The sequence below is a fragment of the Pangasianodon hypophthalmus genome, chromosome 24 (genome assembly GCF_027358585.1).
Source record: "Pangasianodon hypophthalmus isolate fPanHyp1 chromosome 24, fPanHyp1.pri, whole genome shotgun sequence".
NCBI classification, from domain to species: domain Eukaryota; kingdom Metazoa; phylum Chordata; class Actinopteri; order Siluriformes; family Pangasiidae; genus Pangasianodon; species Pangasianodon hypophthalmus.
This window is the reverse complement of record NC_069733.1, coordinates 18739645-18757973: the sequence shown is the minus strand read 5'-3', so window position 1 is coordinate 18757973 and position 18329 is coordinate 18739645. Positions and strand designations below refer to the sequence as shown.

The 18329-nt window shown below is 41.4% G+C and overlaps 1 protein-coding gene across 1 annotated transcript in view; it reads right to left on the bottom strand.

Annotated features, from left to right (window-relative positions):
• Positions 1-18329, bottom strand: part of dnah10 (dynein axonemal heavy chain 10) — a 226809-nt gene that overhangs the window by 160625 nt on the left and 47855 nt on the right. Inside the window, exons 44-62 of the mRNA XM_053229195.1 lie at positions 17049-17168; positions 15881-16026; positions 15646-15798; positions 14796-15056; positions 13467-13639; positions 13287-13380; positions 12114-12281; positions 11832-12020; positions 11569-11740; positions 10376-10579; positions 9801-9881; positions 9082-9279; positions 8696-8857; positions 8408-8582; positions 7350-7531; positions 6334-6470; positions 5925-6142; positions 4970-5191; positions 3295-3442 (exon numbers count right to left, since the gene is read on the bottom strand). Coding sequence (XP_053085170.1) covers positions 3295-3442; positions 4970-5191; positions 5925-6142; positions 6334-6470; positions 7350-7531; positions 8408-8582; positions 8696-8857; positions 9082-9279; positions 9801-9881; positions 10376-10579; positions 11569-11740; positions 11832-12020; positions 12114-12281; positions 13287-13380; positions 13467-13639; positions 14796-15056; positions 15646-15798; positions 15881-16026; positions 17049-17168 — 3203 coding nt within the window. The remainder of the gene's footprint in view (positions 1-3294; positions 3443-4969; positions 5192-5924; positions 6143-6333; positions 6471-7349; positions 7532-8407; positions 8583-8695; positions 8858-9081; positions 9280-9800; positions 9882-10375; positions 10580-11568; positions 11741-11831; positions 12021-12113; positions 12282-13286; positions 13381-13466; positions 13640-14795; positions 15057-15645; positions 15799-15880; positions 16027-17048; positions 17169-18329) is intronic.

Below are 18329 nucleotides of genomic sequence, written 5' to 3'. Positions count from 1 at the left end.
GCCCCCACACTAACACAAACTCTCTCCCACAGCTAACTGCCCCCACACTAACACAAACCTCCACCCACAGCTAACTGCCCCCACATTAACACAAGCTCCCACACACAGCTAACTGCCCCCATACTAACACAAACTCCCACACACAGCTAACTGCCCCCACACTAACACAAACTCTCTCCCACAGCTAACTGCCCCCACACTAACACAAACCTCCACCCACAGCTAACTGCCCCCACACTAACACAAACTCCCACACACAGCTAACTGCCCCCACACTAACACAAACTCCCATACACAGCTAACTGCCCCCATACTAACACAAACTCCCACACACAGCTAACTGCCCCCACACTAACACAAACTCTCTCCCACACCTAACTGCCCCCACACTAACACAAACCTCCACCCACAGCTAACTGCCCCCACACTAACACAAACTCCCACACACAGCTAACTGCCCCCACACTAACACAAACTCCCATACACAGCTAACTGCCCCCATACTAACACAAACTCCCACACACAGCTAACTGCCCCCACACTAACACAAACTCCCACACACAGCTAACTGCCCCCACACTAACACAAACTCCCACACACAGCTAACTGCCCCCACGCTAACACAAACTCTCTCCCACAGCTAACTGCCCCCACACTAACACAAACTCCCATACACAGCTAACTGCCCCCACACTAACACAAACTCTCTCACACAGCTAACTGCCCCTACACTAACACAAACTCCCATACACAGCTAACTGCCCCCATACTAACACAAACTCCCACACACAGCTAACTGCCCCCACACTAACACAAACTCCCATACACAGCTAACTGCCCCCACACTAACACAAACTCTCTCACACAGCTAACTGCCCCCACGCTAACACAAACTCTCTCCCACAGCTAACTGCCCCCACACTAACACAAACTCCCACACAAAGCTAACTGCCCCCACACTAACACAAACTCTCTCACACAGCTAACTGCCCCCACATTAACACAAACTCCCACACACAGCTAACTGCCCCCACACTAACACAAACTCCCACACACAGCTAACTGCCCCCACGCTAACACAAACTCTCTCCCACAGCTAACTGCCCCCACACTAACATAAACTCCCACACACAGCTAACTGCCCCCACAATAACACAAACTCTCTCCCACAGCTAACTGCCCCCACACTAACACAAACTCCCACACACAGCTAACTGCCCCCACACTAACACAAACTCTCTCACACAGCTAACTGCCCCCACATTAACACAAACTCCCACACACAGCTAACTGCCCCCACACTAACACAAACTCCCACACACAGCTAACTGCCCCCTCACTAACGCAAACTCCCACACACAGCTAACTGCCCCCACAATAACACAAACTCCCACACACAGCTAACTGCCCCCACACTAACACAAGCTCCCACACACAGCTAACTGCCCCAACACTAACACAAGCTCCCACACACAGCTAACTGCCCCCACACTAACACAAACTCTCTCCCACAGCTAACTGCCCCCACAATAACACAAACTCTCTCACACAGCTAACTGCCCCTACACTAACACAAACTCTCTCACACAGCTAACTGCCCCCACACTAACACAAACTCCCACACACAGCTAACTGCCCCCACGCTAACACAAACTCCCACACACAGCTAACTGCCCCCACACTAACACAAACTCCCACACACAGCTAACTGCCCCCACACTAACACAAACTCTCTCACACAGCTAACTGCCCCCACACTAACACAAACTCCCACACACAGCTAACTGCCCCCACAGCTAATAATTAATAATTGCCCCACATGCAAAAATATCCCCTATAGTTAATAATCACCATAATCACTTCACAAATACCTCCCACAGCTAACTGCCCCCACACTCAAATCCCCCCCACACAAATACTATCCGTAGTTAAATGCCCCGACAGCCAAATGCCCCTAAAGATACCCGTTTATCATCTTCGGTATTAAAGGTAAAACTAAACATGCTTAACTCTCAACAATTTAAATTTGTCTTCATGCCCAAAATGATTAATAATAACATTTAAATGTTTTGACATTTAATATTCCAAAGACTTACAGGAAGAAACTGCGAGACACTGTGGTGTCGTTTAACGTTTAACAGCTCTTTAAGAGTGATTAGCGGGTTTGTTCAGAAACGTTACCCCTAACATTTATCAATAATATAAGCCATATTGTTCAGCTCAGAAAAGTAGCAAAATAAAATTATTGTGCTATTGCGAGTGCCAAAATATATCTCAAAATCCCACACAGCAGCACGATATCCAGTGTCAGATCCTGGCACAGGTCGTATAGACAGGATGCGTCCTGCTCGTTGAAAATGAATTCTTTAGCGGCTCCTTATTTTAAACCTCCCCCTTTCTGCCACCTCTCACACCTCAGCTGCTGTCTGTCTGCTCATGAAAAGTCACCTGCTAGAGGCATTAAATAGGGGAGGGATGATATTTTAATAGAAAAAAAAAATTAAGACTAAGAGAATTCGCAAAATAAAATGCTTCCCTACTCCGGATGTACGTCCATTGAAGCACAGTTACAATTTCCTTGGATTATTTGTGAAACATTAATAAATGACAACGAGAGACATATTGTACACCACACAAGTGGAATGGTTTAGTTTTGAGCATTGATTGATGGGCAGAATGGGATGATGGGGTGATGTTTACAAGCGTGTGTGTGTGTGTGTGTGTGTGTGTGTGTGTGACATGATGAAAAGAGAAACTGTGAATCAGAATAAAAACATCTGAGAATGAAAAGATCAAAGCCATCAGGATTTCAATTTCGGAAAAAAAGGAAAAGGAGGATGATGAGAAATGGGACATAGTCAGCAATAGGTATAAGACCAAATTACATGAAAGATTGCACTGTGCATTATAACGATGTTAATAATCTAAATTGCAGAATCAATACATGGATCATTATTTTAATGTGATATTCTTATACTGTAACAAGCTTTTTTGTTGTCCATGTCATTTGCACTGCAGTGACATTTTGCCATTATATTTCAGTATTAGTGCTAGTATCATAACTCCTGTACTATCTTGCCTTTTTGCACATTTCTGACTCTTGAGTTTATGTCATTTGCACTGCAATTAGTCACTTGCCATTTTACTCTTTTTCTCCTAGTCTCTCTCTCTCTCTCTCTCTCTCTCTCTCTGTCTCTGTCTCTATATACACACACATTTCTCCTAGGGCACCAAGTAAGCCAGAATTGCCTCTGACGATATCTAACCACGATAGACACAGGAACGTTTACAGACCTTGAGGTTGTTCTTCTCCTCCTTCTTCTTGATCCAGTTGAGCGCTTGCTGTTGAGGGTCGATGCACAGAGGGAAGCGGCTGGCTCTCGTGGTCAGGATGCCGTTCTGCACTGACAGCTCATCGGGAGGAAGACCTTCTGATCCCCATCTACAGCCACACAAGCATGAAGGAGGTTTAGAACCAGGGGTTCTCAAACTGTTTGACCAAACGACTCCAAACGGACACTATGAATTTTCTCCGACCCCAAACTTTGACCCCCCTACAGTTTCTTATTATAGATTTTTAATTAGAACTATTGTAAGAGTTGAAAATTCATTGTATGCCAGTATCATATGTATGTGTTGCATATTCCTTGCACTTATCAGTACAGTGGGAAGGGTGAGCTTGTGTTTCTCGACACAGCGTTTCAGAGAATCAGGAGGAGTGTCTGTCTCGTTTTCATTGTCACACACTGAAGCACACAATTGTCTAGAATGTCTTTGTATTCTGTAGCATTACAGTTTCTCTTCACTGGAACTAAGAGGCTGAAACCTGTTCCAGCATGACAATGCCCCTGTGCACAAAGTGAGCTCCATGAAGACATGGTGTGTGAAGGTTGGAGTAGAAGAACTCGATTGTCCTGCACAGAGCCCTGACCTCAACCCCACTGAAAACCTTTGGGATGAACTGGAACACCGACTGAACCCCAGACCTCCTCGACATCCCAACATCAGCGCCTGACCTCACTAATGCTCCTGTAGCTGAATGAACATAAATCCCCACAGCCACGCTCCAACATCTAGTGGAAAGCTTCCCAGAAGAGTGGAGCTTATTATAACAGCAAACACAGTGGAATAAATCAGGAATGAGATGTTCAACAAGCACATATGGGTGTGATGGTCAGGGGTGCACATACTTTTGCTGAACTTCTGCTCCTAGGATAGTGAGAAAGACCAAAACATTGTGTACACTCTTCATTTAAATGACTGTGACTCCCAGTAACAAAATCTGTCTTTAGAGTTAGAGCTACGACTCTCTGATATTAATTTGTGAAGTACATGAATACAACACAAGAAACCTAGTTTCAAGTTTATTGTCATGTGCATAAAGAGTGCTTTAAGCATCTATATACAGTGAAATTCGTGTGCTACAGTTGCACACTCCGACCATGATAATGAACTCTTACGTAGTGCAAAAGTAGCAACCTGTAAACAGTGAACACATATAAAAGACGGTGTGAAGATTATTAACGTGCTCTAAGCAAGTAATAATAATAATAATAATAAACTGTAAACATTGTAAGCAGTCAGAAAGTGACATAGTTGGAGATATTGCACATACGGTACAAGGACATTCAGTGTCTGATATCAGTCTGATCCATCCGTCAGAGTCCAGTGTAAATGTAAATGTAAGTGTAAATGATAAAGTGCAGTGCAGGGCAGATGGAGTGGGTTGTGCTTGTGGTGATGTTATTGGTTAGAGTTCAGCAGTCTGATGGCCTAGCTTGGAAACACCTGATATACACACTAGGGATATAACTAGGAATGATACCTTTTAAACAGATACAAATACAGATCAATTATTCGTCATTTTTTTAGAAAGCTTGCTAGAAAGGGCATCACAAGGCATCTGGTTGAGTCTCGAGTCAACAAAAAAGCAGGAAGTTTTTGAAAAACCAAAGGAATCATCTTGTACCTGCTGATCTCGACCTCGTCGGTGAGCAGGCTCTCGATGCGGAAGGGCTGGCTCAGGGGGATGCCTCTCTCCATCACGTCCTTCTGCCACACCTCGTACACCATCTCGTCTCGGAAGTCCCAGCTGAAGGCTCCTTCGTAGCTTAGGAAGGCGGCGCAGATGAGACAGTCTCCCAGCAGGCGCACTCGCCTCTTCTTCAGCTCCTCGAGATCCTCCGTCCAGCTGCAGGCAAACAATTATTCACTAAGAACACTCGCGTGATGAAGCGGAGTTACTCTTACCAACCTGAAGTGGATTATTTTCATATAACAGTATGTCTTGAAGTGTATTATTCCTCTTATGCCAATTACAATTTCTTATTTATTAATGAGCGTCACTTTTTTTATCCATTTATAGTTACATTTAATGTTGTGGAACACCTGCGAAACACGTTAGTTCCTGTTGTCACTTACGTTATAGCAGCTATAAACAGACGTTCCCTCACCAGCCTCTCTTTTTTCCCTCTCTTGAAGTTAATAAGACAAAAAAGAAATAAATGCAGTTTGTCATGTTACAGAAAAAAAAGCATAAACTCCTCTGTCCTGAAGATGTTGGAAAAATTAAAATTATAGCTTCACCTCTGACACTGGAGACTCCTTCCATAAACGTTAAATACATCTCTCCTTAGAGATAATATCAATTATCAATTACACATTTTAATTTTTAATCTGTTTACTATTAGTGTCCACTGTGCAAGTAAGTCCCTGTGAATGAGCTGTTGCTATAGAAACGATACCGCATTAGAACGAGCGCATTAATATAAACCTTCACTAGTGTCAAAGCTGCTGTTATAGAAAATTAATCACACTTTCTGACCAATCAGAATCCAGAATTCAACAGTGCTGTGCTGTAAGTGCATGAACATGAAATTTTGAAGACTGGTAAATGTTCAGGAGCAGTCTGTTATTTTTCTGACCGCTTGTTCTCTGATCCGAGTCCTGAGATGAGCTTGTCGGCGGCGATGAGTCGACGCTCCATGAGCTCAGCCTCCTCCTGCAGCTGCTGCTTCTCGGCCATTGCATCGTTGTACTTCTGCCCCAGAGCTCCCAGCTCCTTCTGTATCTCTGCCAGCTCGCTCTGGATCCGCTCCAGCTCACGCATGCTCTGGAAGAAGTTCTTCTCCAACTTGGCCACCTGGAAAACAGTCATGTTTATTTATAGTGAAGAAATAAATAAATCTGACAAAACTACAAAACTCATTAAGCAATGTATCTAATAATCTATACACAGACCCATCGAGAAAAGGAGCAATGTTAATTGACTTTTTGGATGTTTAAATTCAGTTTGCAGTAAAGCAGTAGCAGAAAGATAGGTGTTTATTAAACCTTCTCTCTCTTGGGTTTGATCTCTCGGGCCACGTCACAGTAACCCATGACGGCCTCGACGAATTTCAGCATGCCAGAGCCGGCCTTACTGATGGCCTGCATCTCCTCAAACGACGTGTTCAGGTTCTTCAGGAAGCCTGATGAGAAGAGAAGAACACAGCGAGAGTGTTTGTCAAGTTAATACCATCTGAATGGTCAGGAGGTGTTGATTAATTTTCTGACAGTAGTGCAGCTGCAAATCACAGGTTTATATTAATGCGCTCGTTTCTATAGTACCAGCTCATTCACAGGGACTTGTACAGCGAACGCTCCACGTAAACGGACTGTGTAATCATTGATATGGTGAAGTTGGAAGGAGTCTCCAGTGTCGGAGCTTTGTAACAGACAGATGAAAAGCTGTAACTTTAAGTTTTCAGAGGAGTTTATGCTTCTTTGCGGTTTCTCGATAACATGACAAGCTACTTTTTTTGGTCTTACTAACTTGAAGAGAGAGGAAAAAAAGGAGGCTGGTGAGGGAAAGACAGTTTATAGCTGCTATAACGTAAGTGAAAACAGGTACTAATTTGTTTTCCTGGATAATCCACAACACTAGACGTAACCATAAGTGGATAAAAAGCACGGTGTCTCGTTATTTAATAAACAAAAAATTCAATTGTTCTCAAATTGCTGTATTGCAAGAGGAGTAAAACACTTGGGGACGTGCTGTTACAGGAAAATAATCAACTTTGGGGTGGTGACAGTATCTCTGTTTCATCACATCTCCAGGTGGTTGATTATTTTCCTATACCAGCATGACACAGAGTGTTTTATAGAGTGTTACAGATTTAATATAACAACACAAAAGATTTTACAAAAGTTTTACATCCTTCGCCTGTTAGTTACAGTGTACAGTCTAAGCTTCATGAACTGGTGCGCTTATTTATTTTTAAAAAATCAATCCCATTTAATCACATTTCTTACCATCAAAAAAACCAAATATATATAGAAAAATAATTTTCTATCACAGCAGGTCTCACCTCGGACAGTTTTGACCTGTCCGCTGCTGATGGAGTCGCAGTCCATCTCCATGAGCGAGCGCAGGAAGTTGGCCTCCGACATCATACCCTTAGCCGTCTTCCAGCTGATCTCTTTATAACCGCGCATGACCAGGATACACTCACACACCACCTGCACCTGCTTCGGCGGCTTGGCGAAGGATCTGCGCGACACGGGGAAGACGACAGGAGACAACACACCCTGAATGAGTTTAGACATAACTTTATTAGGACGAAGATGAAGACAGACATTTCTGTCTGTAATTTAAGATTGTTAATTATTTTGTAAATTTTGGTTTGCCTGAAGTTTCGTTTCCTTATAAAGATTGCTAAGAACAGTTCGCACTCAAGTCTCCATCAATTCTATACAACAGACTTCAAGTTAAAACTATAATGAATTCAGAAATGACTCTGATGCCCATACTCATAAAATCATAAGCTCATAAGTTCCTGTTAACATAATTTGCACTTTTTGACTACAGTTATAGAAAAGAAATTAATTATAATCACACTGATGAGGATGGGTTCATTTTTGAGTCTGGTTCCTCTCATGTTTTCTTCTTCATGTCGTCTCAGGGAGTTTTTCCTCACCACCGTCACCTCTGGCTCGCTCATTAGGAATAAATTTATAAATGTAAAATTTATATCTGGAATTGATATATTTCTGTAAAGCTCCTTTGTGACAATGTCCATTATTAAAGGCGCTATACAAATAAAATTGAATTGAATTTTAAAAAATGCAGATGTAGAAATAGGAGATGGAAATGTTGAGGGCTCTGGGTTTGCAGATGTGTAAAGTTCAAAATGTTAATGGAACTTGAGACAAGGTGACGTTACAACTTCAGAGAATGCAGTTCGGCAATGACTCAGTAAAAGAATCATTTGCGAAAAAAAACGTCTAATCTGTTGTATCCTGTATGATTTCTTTATCTCTGAACCCTGACATTTGCATTACATATACGATAGGATAGTGTAAGGTTCTGGAATATACACAAATATAAACCGAGGTTCTGAGATGAGACTCTGCAGTGTGCACTCACCTGATCTCAGTGACGTCAGACTTGTCCAGGTCCTGCAGGGCGATGCGAGCTGCCTCCAAAGCAGGCAAAGCCTCGGCCAGAGAGCTCTCGGCATCCATCTTCTCCACGGAGATCACTTTATTCTGCTCTGCGATCTCTTTGGCCTTCTCCTCTGCTAGCTTCTTCTTCTCCTCCGCTTCATTAAGAACACAACAGTTCGCATGATCCTAATCATATCCAATATTCTATATATGCAATAATCAGGGTCAAAAATCGAGGCCATGTTGCTTTACGTATATCGACACTGACCGACGGCTGTGTTGGTGGAGATCTCGTTCAGCAGGACCTCGCAGGCGGACGACTTCTCGGCCAGAACCACCTTCTGCTCGGCCAGCTTGGTGTTGAGCTCGGCAAGCTGCACGCTGGCCTCCTCCAATTTATCTAAACCTCCTTCCAGTCGCTTACACTGGGCTACAACACACACACACACAGAGAGAGAGAGAGAGAGAGAGAGAGCAGAAAGTTTTACCAGGTGTGGTATAACCCAGTTTTCCTAGCTTGGATGATTGAAAACCAAATATGGTTGAAAAATGCACTTTTAATTTTAAATTTTAACTCAAAAAGTTCCTTCATATACACATTTAAACACACACACACACATATACACACATATATATACACACACACACACTCACCGAGGATGTACTTGTCCTTGTCCTCCAGTAGGTTGGAGTAGGTGCTGATGAAGTCCAGGTAGTTTTTGGGGGTGACGTAGTTACTGCGGCGCAGCTTCTGCTGGAAAAGTTTGCTGTACTCGCCCACAGAGCCGTGCACCATACACACGTGACCTATCACTGCCTCGGTATGGGCCTCAGGTATCATAGGGCTCTCACCTGGAACAGGAGACGAACCAACACAGTGAGAAGATAATCGAGATAAACCAAATCATATACTGATTACACATCTGCAACGAATAACTCTGCAATTCACGTTATATTCTCATCACTTCATCACCATTTATCTGTTCTAATAAATTATTAACCATGCAGGATGTGGCCAAACACCTGACTGAGACAAACTTTAAAGTGTAGAGTATTTTGTTAGATTTTTAGAGTAAGGTTTTCCGACATCTTCAGGACAGAGTTGTTTACGCTTTTTCGGTTTCTCGGTTACATGACAACCTTTGTTTTTTTGTCTTATTAAATTGAAGAGAGAGAAAAAAGAGAGGCTGGTGAGGGAACGACTTTATAGCTGCTATAACGTAAGCGAGAACAGGAGCTAACTTGTTTCATAGACTTTACAATGCTAACTATAAATGGATAAAAAAGCATGGCTTGAAAAATAATCAGCGTTGGCGTGGTAACAATAACTGTATATCATAACATAGCATTTTTACAGATGTTAAATGACTTACCCAAGAAGGACTGTGCGACTGCATGTAGAGCCTGAGGAGGCCACGGCAGGAACCAGTCAATACCGGTGTTATTCACCAGCCCTGAACAACACACACACACACACACACACACACACTCGTTAAGGTGTCCAGCGACTCCATTAAGTCTCAAACAGTGTTAAGAGTCAATGTCCTCACACGCCCTTAACCAGAAAATACTGACCTGGATAAAGGGATAAAACGATATCATAGTGTTTAAGAATAAAAATAAACAACACTGGAAACACTCAGAAAAGGATGATACACAAAGACACAACAAAAGAGCACTTACAAAAGTACCTTAGAGTAATAAAAAGTCAAATAAAAGTGCACACTTGTATTATATTGTATTCATGAATATAATTTTGACTGAACCTGAGTGTTTTTGTTACTTGCGATAACTTCTGTGAAATCCTAACTCATGTTAAAGATCGTGTTGATTTCAGCATTTTGAGAAATTGAGAGCGTGTAAACCTTTGTATTTATCTCTATCACGCAGAGTGAAATATAAATATATAAAATGGCCGCCCCACTTTGTACACCTCCTCCCTCGTTACCTGGGAAGTTCCTGCAGCGGGTTCGGAGGACGTCCCCTACAGGAGACATGCCCAGGACGATGTGCAGGTTGTTGGCGCTCTTGTTCACGAAGTATTGCCACACGCTGTCTTTGGACGGCCCCGAGCCCATCTTCAGAGCCTCGTCGCGGATCTGATTCAGGACGGACTCCTTCTCGTCATCAGGGAACAGCGCTGGAACCATTCCTGTACACGCAGATGATCACAAAAGCTACATTTGTCCATACCAGCACATCTTTAGTATATTTCAGTGTGCTTTAAGTGTGATTTCTTTTCTCTGATGCATCATACGTCTATAAGAAGTATTGTTTAGTGGTGAAAATCCGGTTGAGATTTTAAAAACCTATTATAAAAAGTTGTGTGGTTGTGTAATTGATAGACGTGCACGTGGTCCCTATGATCAAAAAGTAGTAAAAATTTTTTTAGTGCAGATTTGTCTGAGAGCAGCTGTGGGTGGGTCCTTAAGACCACAGATGGGCATGTCTTTGAACTTTTTAGACCATAAATGATAATATGGGAGGATTGTTACGTCTATATAAGTAAATAAGAGCATGGGCGTGTCTTTAAAAGCATAAATGTGGTGGAAATAGAAGCATCTCTGAGTGGGCATGTCTTTAAAAGCATAAAAGTAGTGGAAATAGAAGCACATCTGAGTGGGCGTGGCTTAAAAAACTATAGGTGGTAACACAGGTGTGTCTTTGTGCCCATATATGTAAAAGAGAGCATCTTTGAATGGACATGTCCTTAGATATGAATGTGTCTTTGAGTCCATATATGGAAATAGAGTGGCCCGGAGTGGGCGTGTCTTTAAGATCAAAGATGGTAATGCAGGTGTTCTTTGAGTCTATATATGGTAATGAGAACATCTTAGCGTGTGAGACCCTTAAGACCATAAATGGTAAAGTGGGCGTGTCTTTGAGGCCGGGTCGAAATTAAAGCATTTCAAAGTGTGCCTTTGCATCCATATATGGAAATAAGAGCGGCTCTGAGTATGCTTCTTTTGAAAAGCATAGGTGGTAATGTGGGCGTGTCTTTGACAAGAATGAAGGAAATCATTGGTATTTTTAGGATCTTACATTAAGTTTGTAAAAGACTCCAGTCATTTTTAGATAGTGGTTTTATAAAATTGCGTATGTGGTGATGCTGTTATCGTCCAGAGATCCAAAACGATGTACCTGAGGTGAGCATGTTGTTGATGAGCTCCAGGAAGCCCTCCTCGGCCACGTGAGCGTCAGTGAAGAGGAACACCGTTCTCTTATTCTCAATGCCCAGCTTTAAGTAAAGAGTCTTCAGATCTTCACGGAAGTTAGACTCGGAGTATCCTCGACTCAAGACGATCTCAAACACCTACAGCCAAAAAAAAAAAAAACACCAGATAAGTAATAGATCCTAATGTTAACAGTACTACTGTGATCTTTTTATTAGAAAAATATATTACCTCACATCCTGCAGTGAATGCAGCCAGTTTGGTTAAGGACTGTTTTCCAGATCCTCCCACTCCCACTAAGAGGGCGTGACCACGATCCATCCTGATGATGCGATGGATTCTGGTCAGGTGGTCTAGTGCGTCGTCAAAGAGCACCAGGTTCATCTTGGTCTTGTTCTCGTTGTACTCCTCAAGGATCTCCTGTAAAAAAAAAAAAAAAAAAAAAAGACATCGATGATGCGGTTCTAAGTGTTCGTGCACCAGAGATGTACAGAGTTCGTCTGATGTCAGCACCTGGAAAAGAGCTTTGCAGGCATCGAAATCCTGAATGTCCTCGTACACTCTGGGCTCAGACTCGGTCAGGGCTGTTCTGTAATCTCCAAACAGGATGGGGTCTCTCATCGCTGACTCCAGATCAGATTTGAAATGCTCCTCGATCAGGGTTCTAATGTGTCCCTGGACCTGGAGACAGCAAACACATCGACAGTAATAAAGATGAATTAATAGCCGAGTGTAATTTGGATGAAATATAAATTCATCACTTATTGTCATGCATATCGCTGTCTATTTAAACTATGAGCAGTGAGCTTGAAATGTTAATGCTAATATTCAGACAAGATAAGATTTCTGGACATGCGTGTGCTACGTAATGTTGCCGATGGACGTCTGAAATAATTATGACGGATTCTTAAGGTAAGATTGTTGAATAGTCCCTCAAAATTTTTCTGTCCTTTTAGCATGTATACTTGCATGAATAAAACACTCGGTGTCACACTGTCATAGGAAAATAATCATTGCTAATCAAAGTTGATTATATTCCTATAACAGCAAGCCCTGAAGTGTTTTATTCCTCTTATACCACAAAAATTTGCCAACGATTACGATTTTTAATATATTAAAGAACAATACATCATACATACTATTCATTTGTAATTACATTTAATGTTATGGAACGTCGACAAAACAAGTTAGTTCCTGTTATCACTTACGTTATAGCAGCTATAAACAGTCGTTCCCTCACCAGCCTCTCTTTTTTTCCCTCTCATGAAGTTAATAAGACAAAAAAAAACGCAGCTTGTCATGTTTCCAAGAAACTACAACAAAGCGTAAACTCCTCTGTCCTGAAGATGTCAGAAAGCGCTGACACTGGAGACTCCTTCCATGAATATTAAAGTTTACAGGAAACTTCACCATATGAACAATTTTTTAAAATCCGATTATGTGGAGCGTCCACCGTACACGTCCCTGTGAGCGATCTGTTACTATAGAAACAGTAATGTATCAGAACGAGTGCATTAATATAAACCCGCGCTACTGTCAGGGCTACTGTTAGAAGAGGCTATTTATAGTGTGCGAAAATTAACATCTGATTACACCCTCGACAGAAATTCTTATTCTTAAGTTCAGTTTTTTTTTTCAGTCCCCGGTGGATCAGCAGGAAGACTGGAAGAGCAGGAAGTGACTCACCAGGGCTTTGTCGGTTTCGTTGATGAGCCTGTCGTGGAACACTCTCAGACACTCGTTCCTCCAGACCCGCACGAACTGCGTGACCGTCAGGAACCTGCAACGAGTCATGATCAGAAACAGTGAAATCAGTTACGAAATGAAGGTTGTGTGTGATCAGGAGGCTGTGGAGAGCGTACTAACCTCTCTGCGTTGGTCAGGGTCAGGCCGTTATACACCCTGGACAGATCCCTCAGGTTGAAGATGTAGTGGAACTTAGAAGGAGTTGGTGGCAGATCTTTAATGATGGATTTATACAGCTCCAGTGTGCAGGAGGTCAGCGTGTCACAGATTTTCTGAACACTTTCGTCAAACGGCTTTAAAAACAACAGAACTTGTTAGAACTTATCATTATAATATTGAATTAATTTTAGTATACTTCTAACTCTCTGTGCTGCTGTAATCGGTGAAGTTCCCTCTGGGATGAATAAAGTGATCTATCTACACTGTAAAAAACCTGGGTTGCCAATAAAGTATTGTAAAATTTACAGTAAACAACTGTAAAACATATGTACTGTAAAGTACTGTAATGTCTTACATAGTATAAAATAACACATAACCCAGTATGTTGATGCAGGATACAGCTGAGCTGAAGGGTCTTGTTTGGAGGTTGTTTGGTGGTGCTGGGATTTGAACACATAACCTTCTTCTCTGCAACTCAAAGCCATAATCACTGAGCTATCACAGCTAGCAGAACTAGCCTACACTGATTCACTGCAATCTTTTAGTGGTGTTAATTCAGTGCTAGAAGTAGTTGACTCAATGTAAGCTAGTTGTGGTGGTGTTGTGGTTAAGGCTTTGAGTCACAGCTCAGAAGGTTGTGTGTTCAAACCCCAGTACTGCCAAGCTGTCATGATTGGATAAGATCTGTAACCTTTAACTCAGCTGTATCCTGCTTCAGCCAAAAGAGCAAGTGTCCTGGGTTATGTGTCATTTTATACAACACTAAGACATTCCAGTACTTTACTGTAAATATATTTTACAGTTGTTTACTGTAAACTTTACAGTATATTAGTGGCAACTCAAATTGCCAGTAAATTCCTGCAATTTATGACAGTGTATCTATCTATCTATCTATCTATCTAACTTTTCACCAATTTCCTGAGAAGTAAAATATTATTCCTTTTGCCACAGCACTATTGAATTCTGGATTCTGATTGGTCAGAAGTTCATTCATTCATTTTTCTATACCAGCATTACAAATGTTTATTGAACATTTATGGAAGGAGTCTCCAGTGTCAGCGCTTTGTAACAGTCAGAGGTGAAGCTGTAACTTTAAGTTTTCCGACATCTTCAGGACAGAGATGTTTACGCTCTTACATTAAATGTAACTATAAAGGGATAGAAAGTATGGCGTGCTGTTCTAATTTATAATAAATGCAAAAATTGTAATTGATGACAAACTGCTGTGGTATAAAAGGAATAAAACACTTCAGGGCATGCTAATTGGTGTTGTACTAATGTGTCTCTCACCCTGGTGTGGCCCTTCAGGATGGAGGAGTAGATGAGATGCAGCGATTCCTCCTCAGGAAACGGGACGTTGAACACGCTGAAGAGGGAGATGAAGCGAGGATCCACTTCGTTACGGCCTCCTCCTGCTTTCCCCATGGCTGCGATGAAGCCCAGGTCCTTCAGCATCTTGCAGTTGAGCTCTTTCCCCCGGTCGTACATCCCGCCCCGGTCCAACAGCAGCTTCAGCAGGGCTATGGGCTGCTGCGTGCCGTAATCATCCACCTGCGAGCGAGAAAGAGAGGGGAAAAACACAAATATAATGATTATAATGTAAAATTTAATGGTTACAATTCATCTTTAAAATCCCACTGGTATCAGATTAATATGTAAAATGATGTATAATCATTTGAAATCACGCTATAGGAATTGACAATAAATATTTTACTTGTTTTGGCTTTTTTTTCCTGCTAATCTGAAATCTTTTATTTACTTGCTTCGAACAATATTGTTAAACTCCGTAATTTTATTTTCAAATATCAGTGATGGTGTGTAGCTTATTTACATGTTTCAGTTCAACAAGGAAATTTTTAGCTTCCAGTTTTAGGAGGCGGAGCGTAGAGTTAGTGGAGTGGTATCAAATTGCAGTAGGCAAAAGAAAAAAAAAAAGGTTAGCTAATAGCTATCTCTCCAGGATAACATGGCAGCCTCTGTAACGTTCAGCTACATACGCAGTGAAGTCCAGGTCATGTTTATAGATGACAGAAAGTATCACTGTGTCCTAAACATCAGGATGCGGTTCGAGTTGGATATTTACAGATCAACTTCACTACACCTGGGCGTTTTTTTCAATAACATGCACTTATAGACGTACACGTGGCATGTTGAGGTCGTCCATAAACACCAGCAGTCTCTTGCCCATGGGAGGGCCGTAGGTCTCCTTGGTCCTCTTCTCAACGCTGGCCTCCAGGTTCCTCTGAAGGTCCATGGATGTGGTTCTCGATGAGAAATTGATAATTAGAACCATCTGAAACGCAAAAAAAAATTTCAAATGTAATGGTCTGACATTTAAGGAATACAGCGTAATGGAAAACGTGTGTGTGACTCACGGTCGTGTCGGGGTTCAGACTGTTGAGGAAGTTCTGCGTGGTGGCTGTTTTCGAGGTTCCAGACTCTCCCACCAGCACCACCGGCCTCTTCACCTTCACCATCTGCTCCAACAGCCAGTTGGTGCGAGTGGTGTCGACGGTGGGCACTGAGAGAGACGAAAGCAGGAGGGTACAGAGAACTATAGCAGATCATCTTAAAAAAAAACTTCAACCAGCAATACCCTCTTCATACGAAACACAGTCCATCCTCTGAGTCACATTCAGTGTCAGAGGTAGGCCACCATGCTAATATAACTAAAGCACTTTAACAGGAACACCTGAACAGCTGCTCATTTATGCAGTTATCTAAACCGCCAATCATGTGGCAGCAGCACAATGCATAAGATCATGCAGATACACGTCAAGAGCTTCAATCAATGTTCACATCAAACATTAAAGTGAAGAAAACGTGTTATTTCTGTGACTTTAATCGTGGCATGGCTGTTGGTACCAGATGGGATGGTTTGAGTATTTGAGAAACTGCTGATCTCCTGAGATTTTCACACACAATAGTCTCTAGAATTTACACATAATGGTGCAAAAAACAAAAAACATTGAGTGAGCGAGAGGTCAGAGGAAAATGGCCAGATTGGTTCGAGCTATTAGAAAGGATATAGCAACTCATATAACCACTCTTTACACCCGCGGTGAGCAGAAAAGCATCTCAGCATGCACAAAACATGGAACCTTGAGGTGGATGAGCTACAACAGCAGAAGACCACATCAGGTTCCTCTCCTGTCAGCCAAGAACAGGAATCTGAGGCTATTTTGTATCACCTTTGACATAAAATAAGAATAAGGATTTATAAATTAACACACACATTTCTAACGTACAATTTACATCTTAAAACCTTAGGCCACGCCTCCTGAGGAACAAAGTGATGGAGCTACGACTGTTTTTGGCTTCACAAAGAAAATTTAGTTTTTTGGGGGTTTTTTGCACAATGCTAAACTGGTAGCCATATGTTTGCCTTACTTCTTAGTGACGTTAGCATTCTGGAGTCAGTGCAAAACTACAGAAGCAAAGTTGAGACAAATATGTCTGCAAAAACAGACAAGAAAAGAAGCAGAAAGAACTAAAATGATAAATAATACCTATTAGCTTTTAAAAGTGTGACTGTAACTTTACCGAGAATGTCGATGAATTTCATGTCGGGGTTGTGGATGTATTTGGGGACCAGCGAGCTCCAGGAAGTCCATTTCCTTGTGCTCGTGTCGAAGTGGAAGTCGTAAAGAGTCGGCAGGGAACCTGAGACAACATACAGATCTGTAAAATCGAATCTATACAAACTGACGGAAAAGTCGTGATGAATTACCTTTTCAGATGTAAAATAGTGTTTACTCACTTTGGGAAAAAAATCACTTTTAACTTCAAGTTAAACTCTGCTAGATTAAATCCTCCCCCTGGCCCCGCCCACACGCTGTGATGTCATAATTTTAAAAAACCATGCTGTTTATCTAATATTTAATATCATGTCAGTATAGGTTCTTCATTCCTTACGTTACATTTTTCTTCTTTCTTCTCGATTTCTGTCTTTATTTTTCTTTCTTTCTGTGATTTTTCTCATTTCTTCCTTTTTCCTATTTCCCTTCGTTATCTTCTATTCTTTCAATTTGTCTTTACTTTTATTATGTTTTCCTTCCGTCCTTCTTTTCTTCTCTCTCTGCCTCCCTTAGATTTTCTTCTTCCTCCAGCTTTCTGATTCCTCTTCTTTCTTTTTCAATTCTTTCTTTTTCTTTTTTTGTTTTCCTTCATTCCTTCTTTCCTTCTCTCCCTCCCTCTAAGTAGTCTTCTTTCTTCCTGTTTCATGTTTCCTTTTTTTCTTTTTCAGCTCTTTTTTTTTTAGTTCTTTTTATGTTTTCCTGCCTTTCTTCTTTCCTTCTCTCCCTCACTCCTTTAGTTTTCTTCTTCCTTCATGTTTCATACTTCCCTTTTTTCAATTGTTTCTTTTTCTTTTTTTATGTTTCCCTTCCTTCCTTTTTCCTTCTCCCCCTCCCTCCCATAGTTTTCTCCTTCCTTTGACTTTCACGTTTCCCTTTTCTTGTTCAATTCTTTTTTCTTCTTTTTTTTACATTTTCCTTCTTTTTTTTGAAGAAAAATATAAAGTTTTTCTTCATTTTTCCCTTCTTTCTTTTGCAATTCTTTCTTTTCCTTTTTTGTTTTCCTTCTATCCTTCTATCCTCCCTCCCTCCTTTAGTTTTCATCCTCCGTCATGTTTCATATATCCCTTCTTTCTTTTTCAGTACATTTTTCTTACTTATTCTCCAGTTTCTACTTAGTAAAATGTAACCAACTTCTTTAGAGACCTACACTAACTCTAGAGCTGGAAATAATTACACACAATAAAAAACAAGGTCACAACAACCCAGTAAATAAATAAATAAATAAATAAGGAAGAGAATTGTTTCG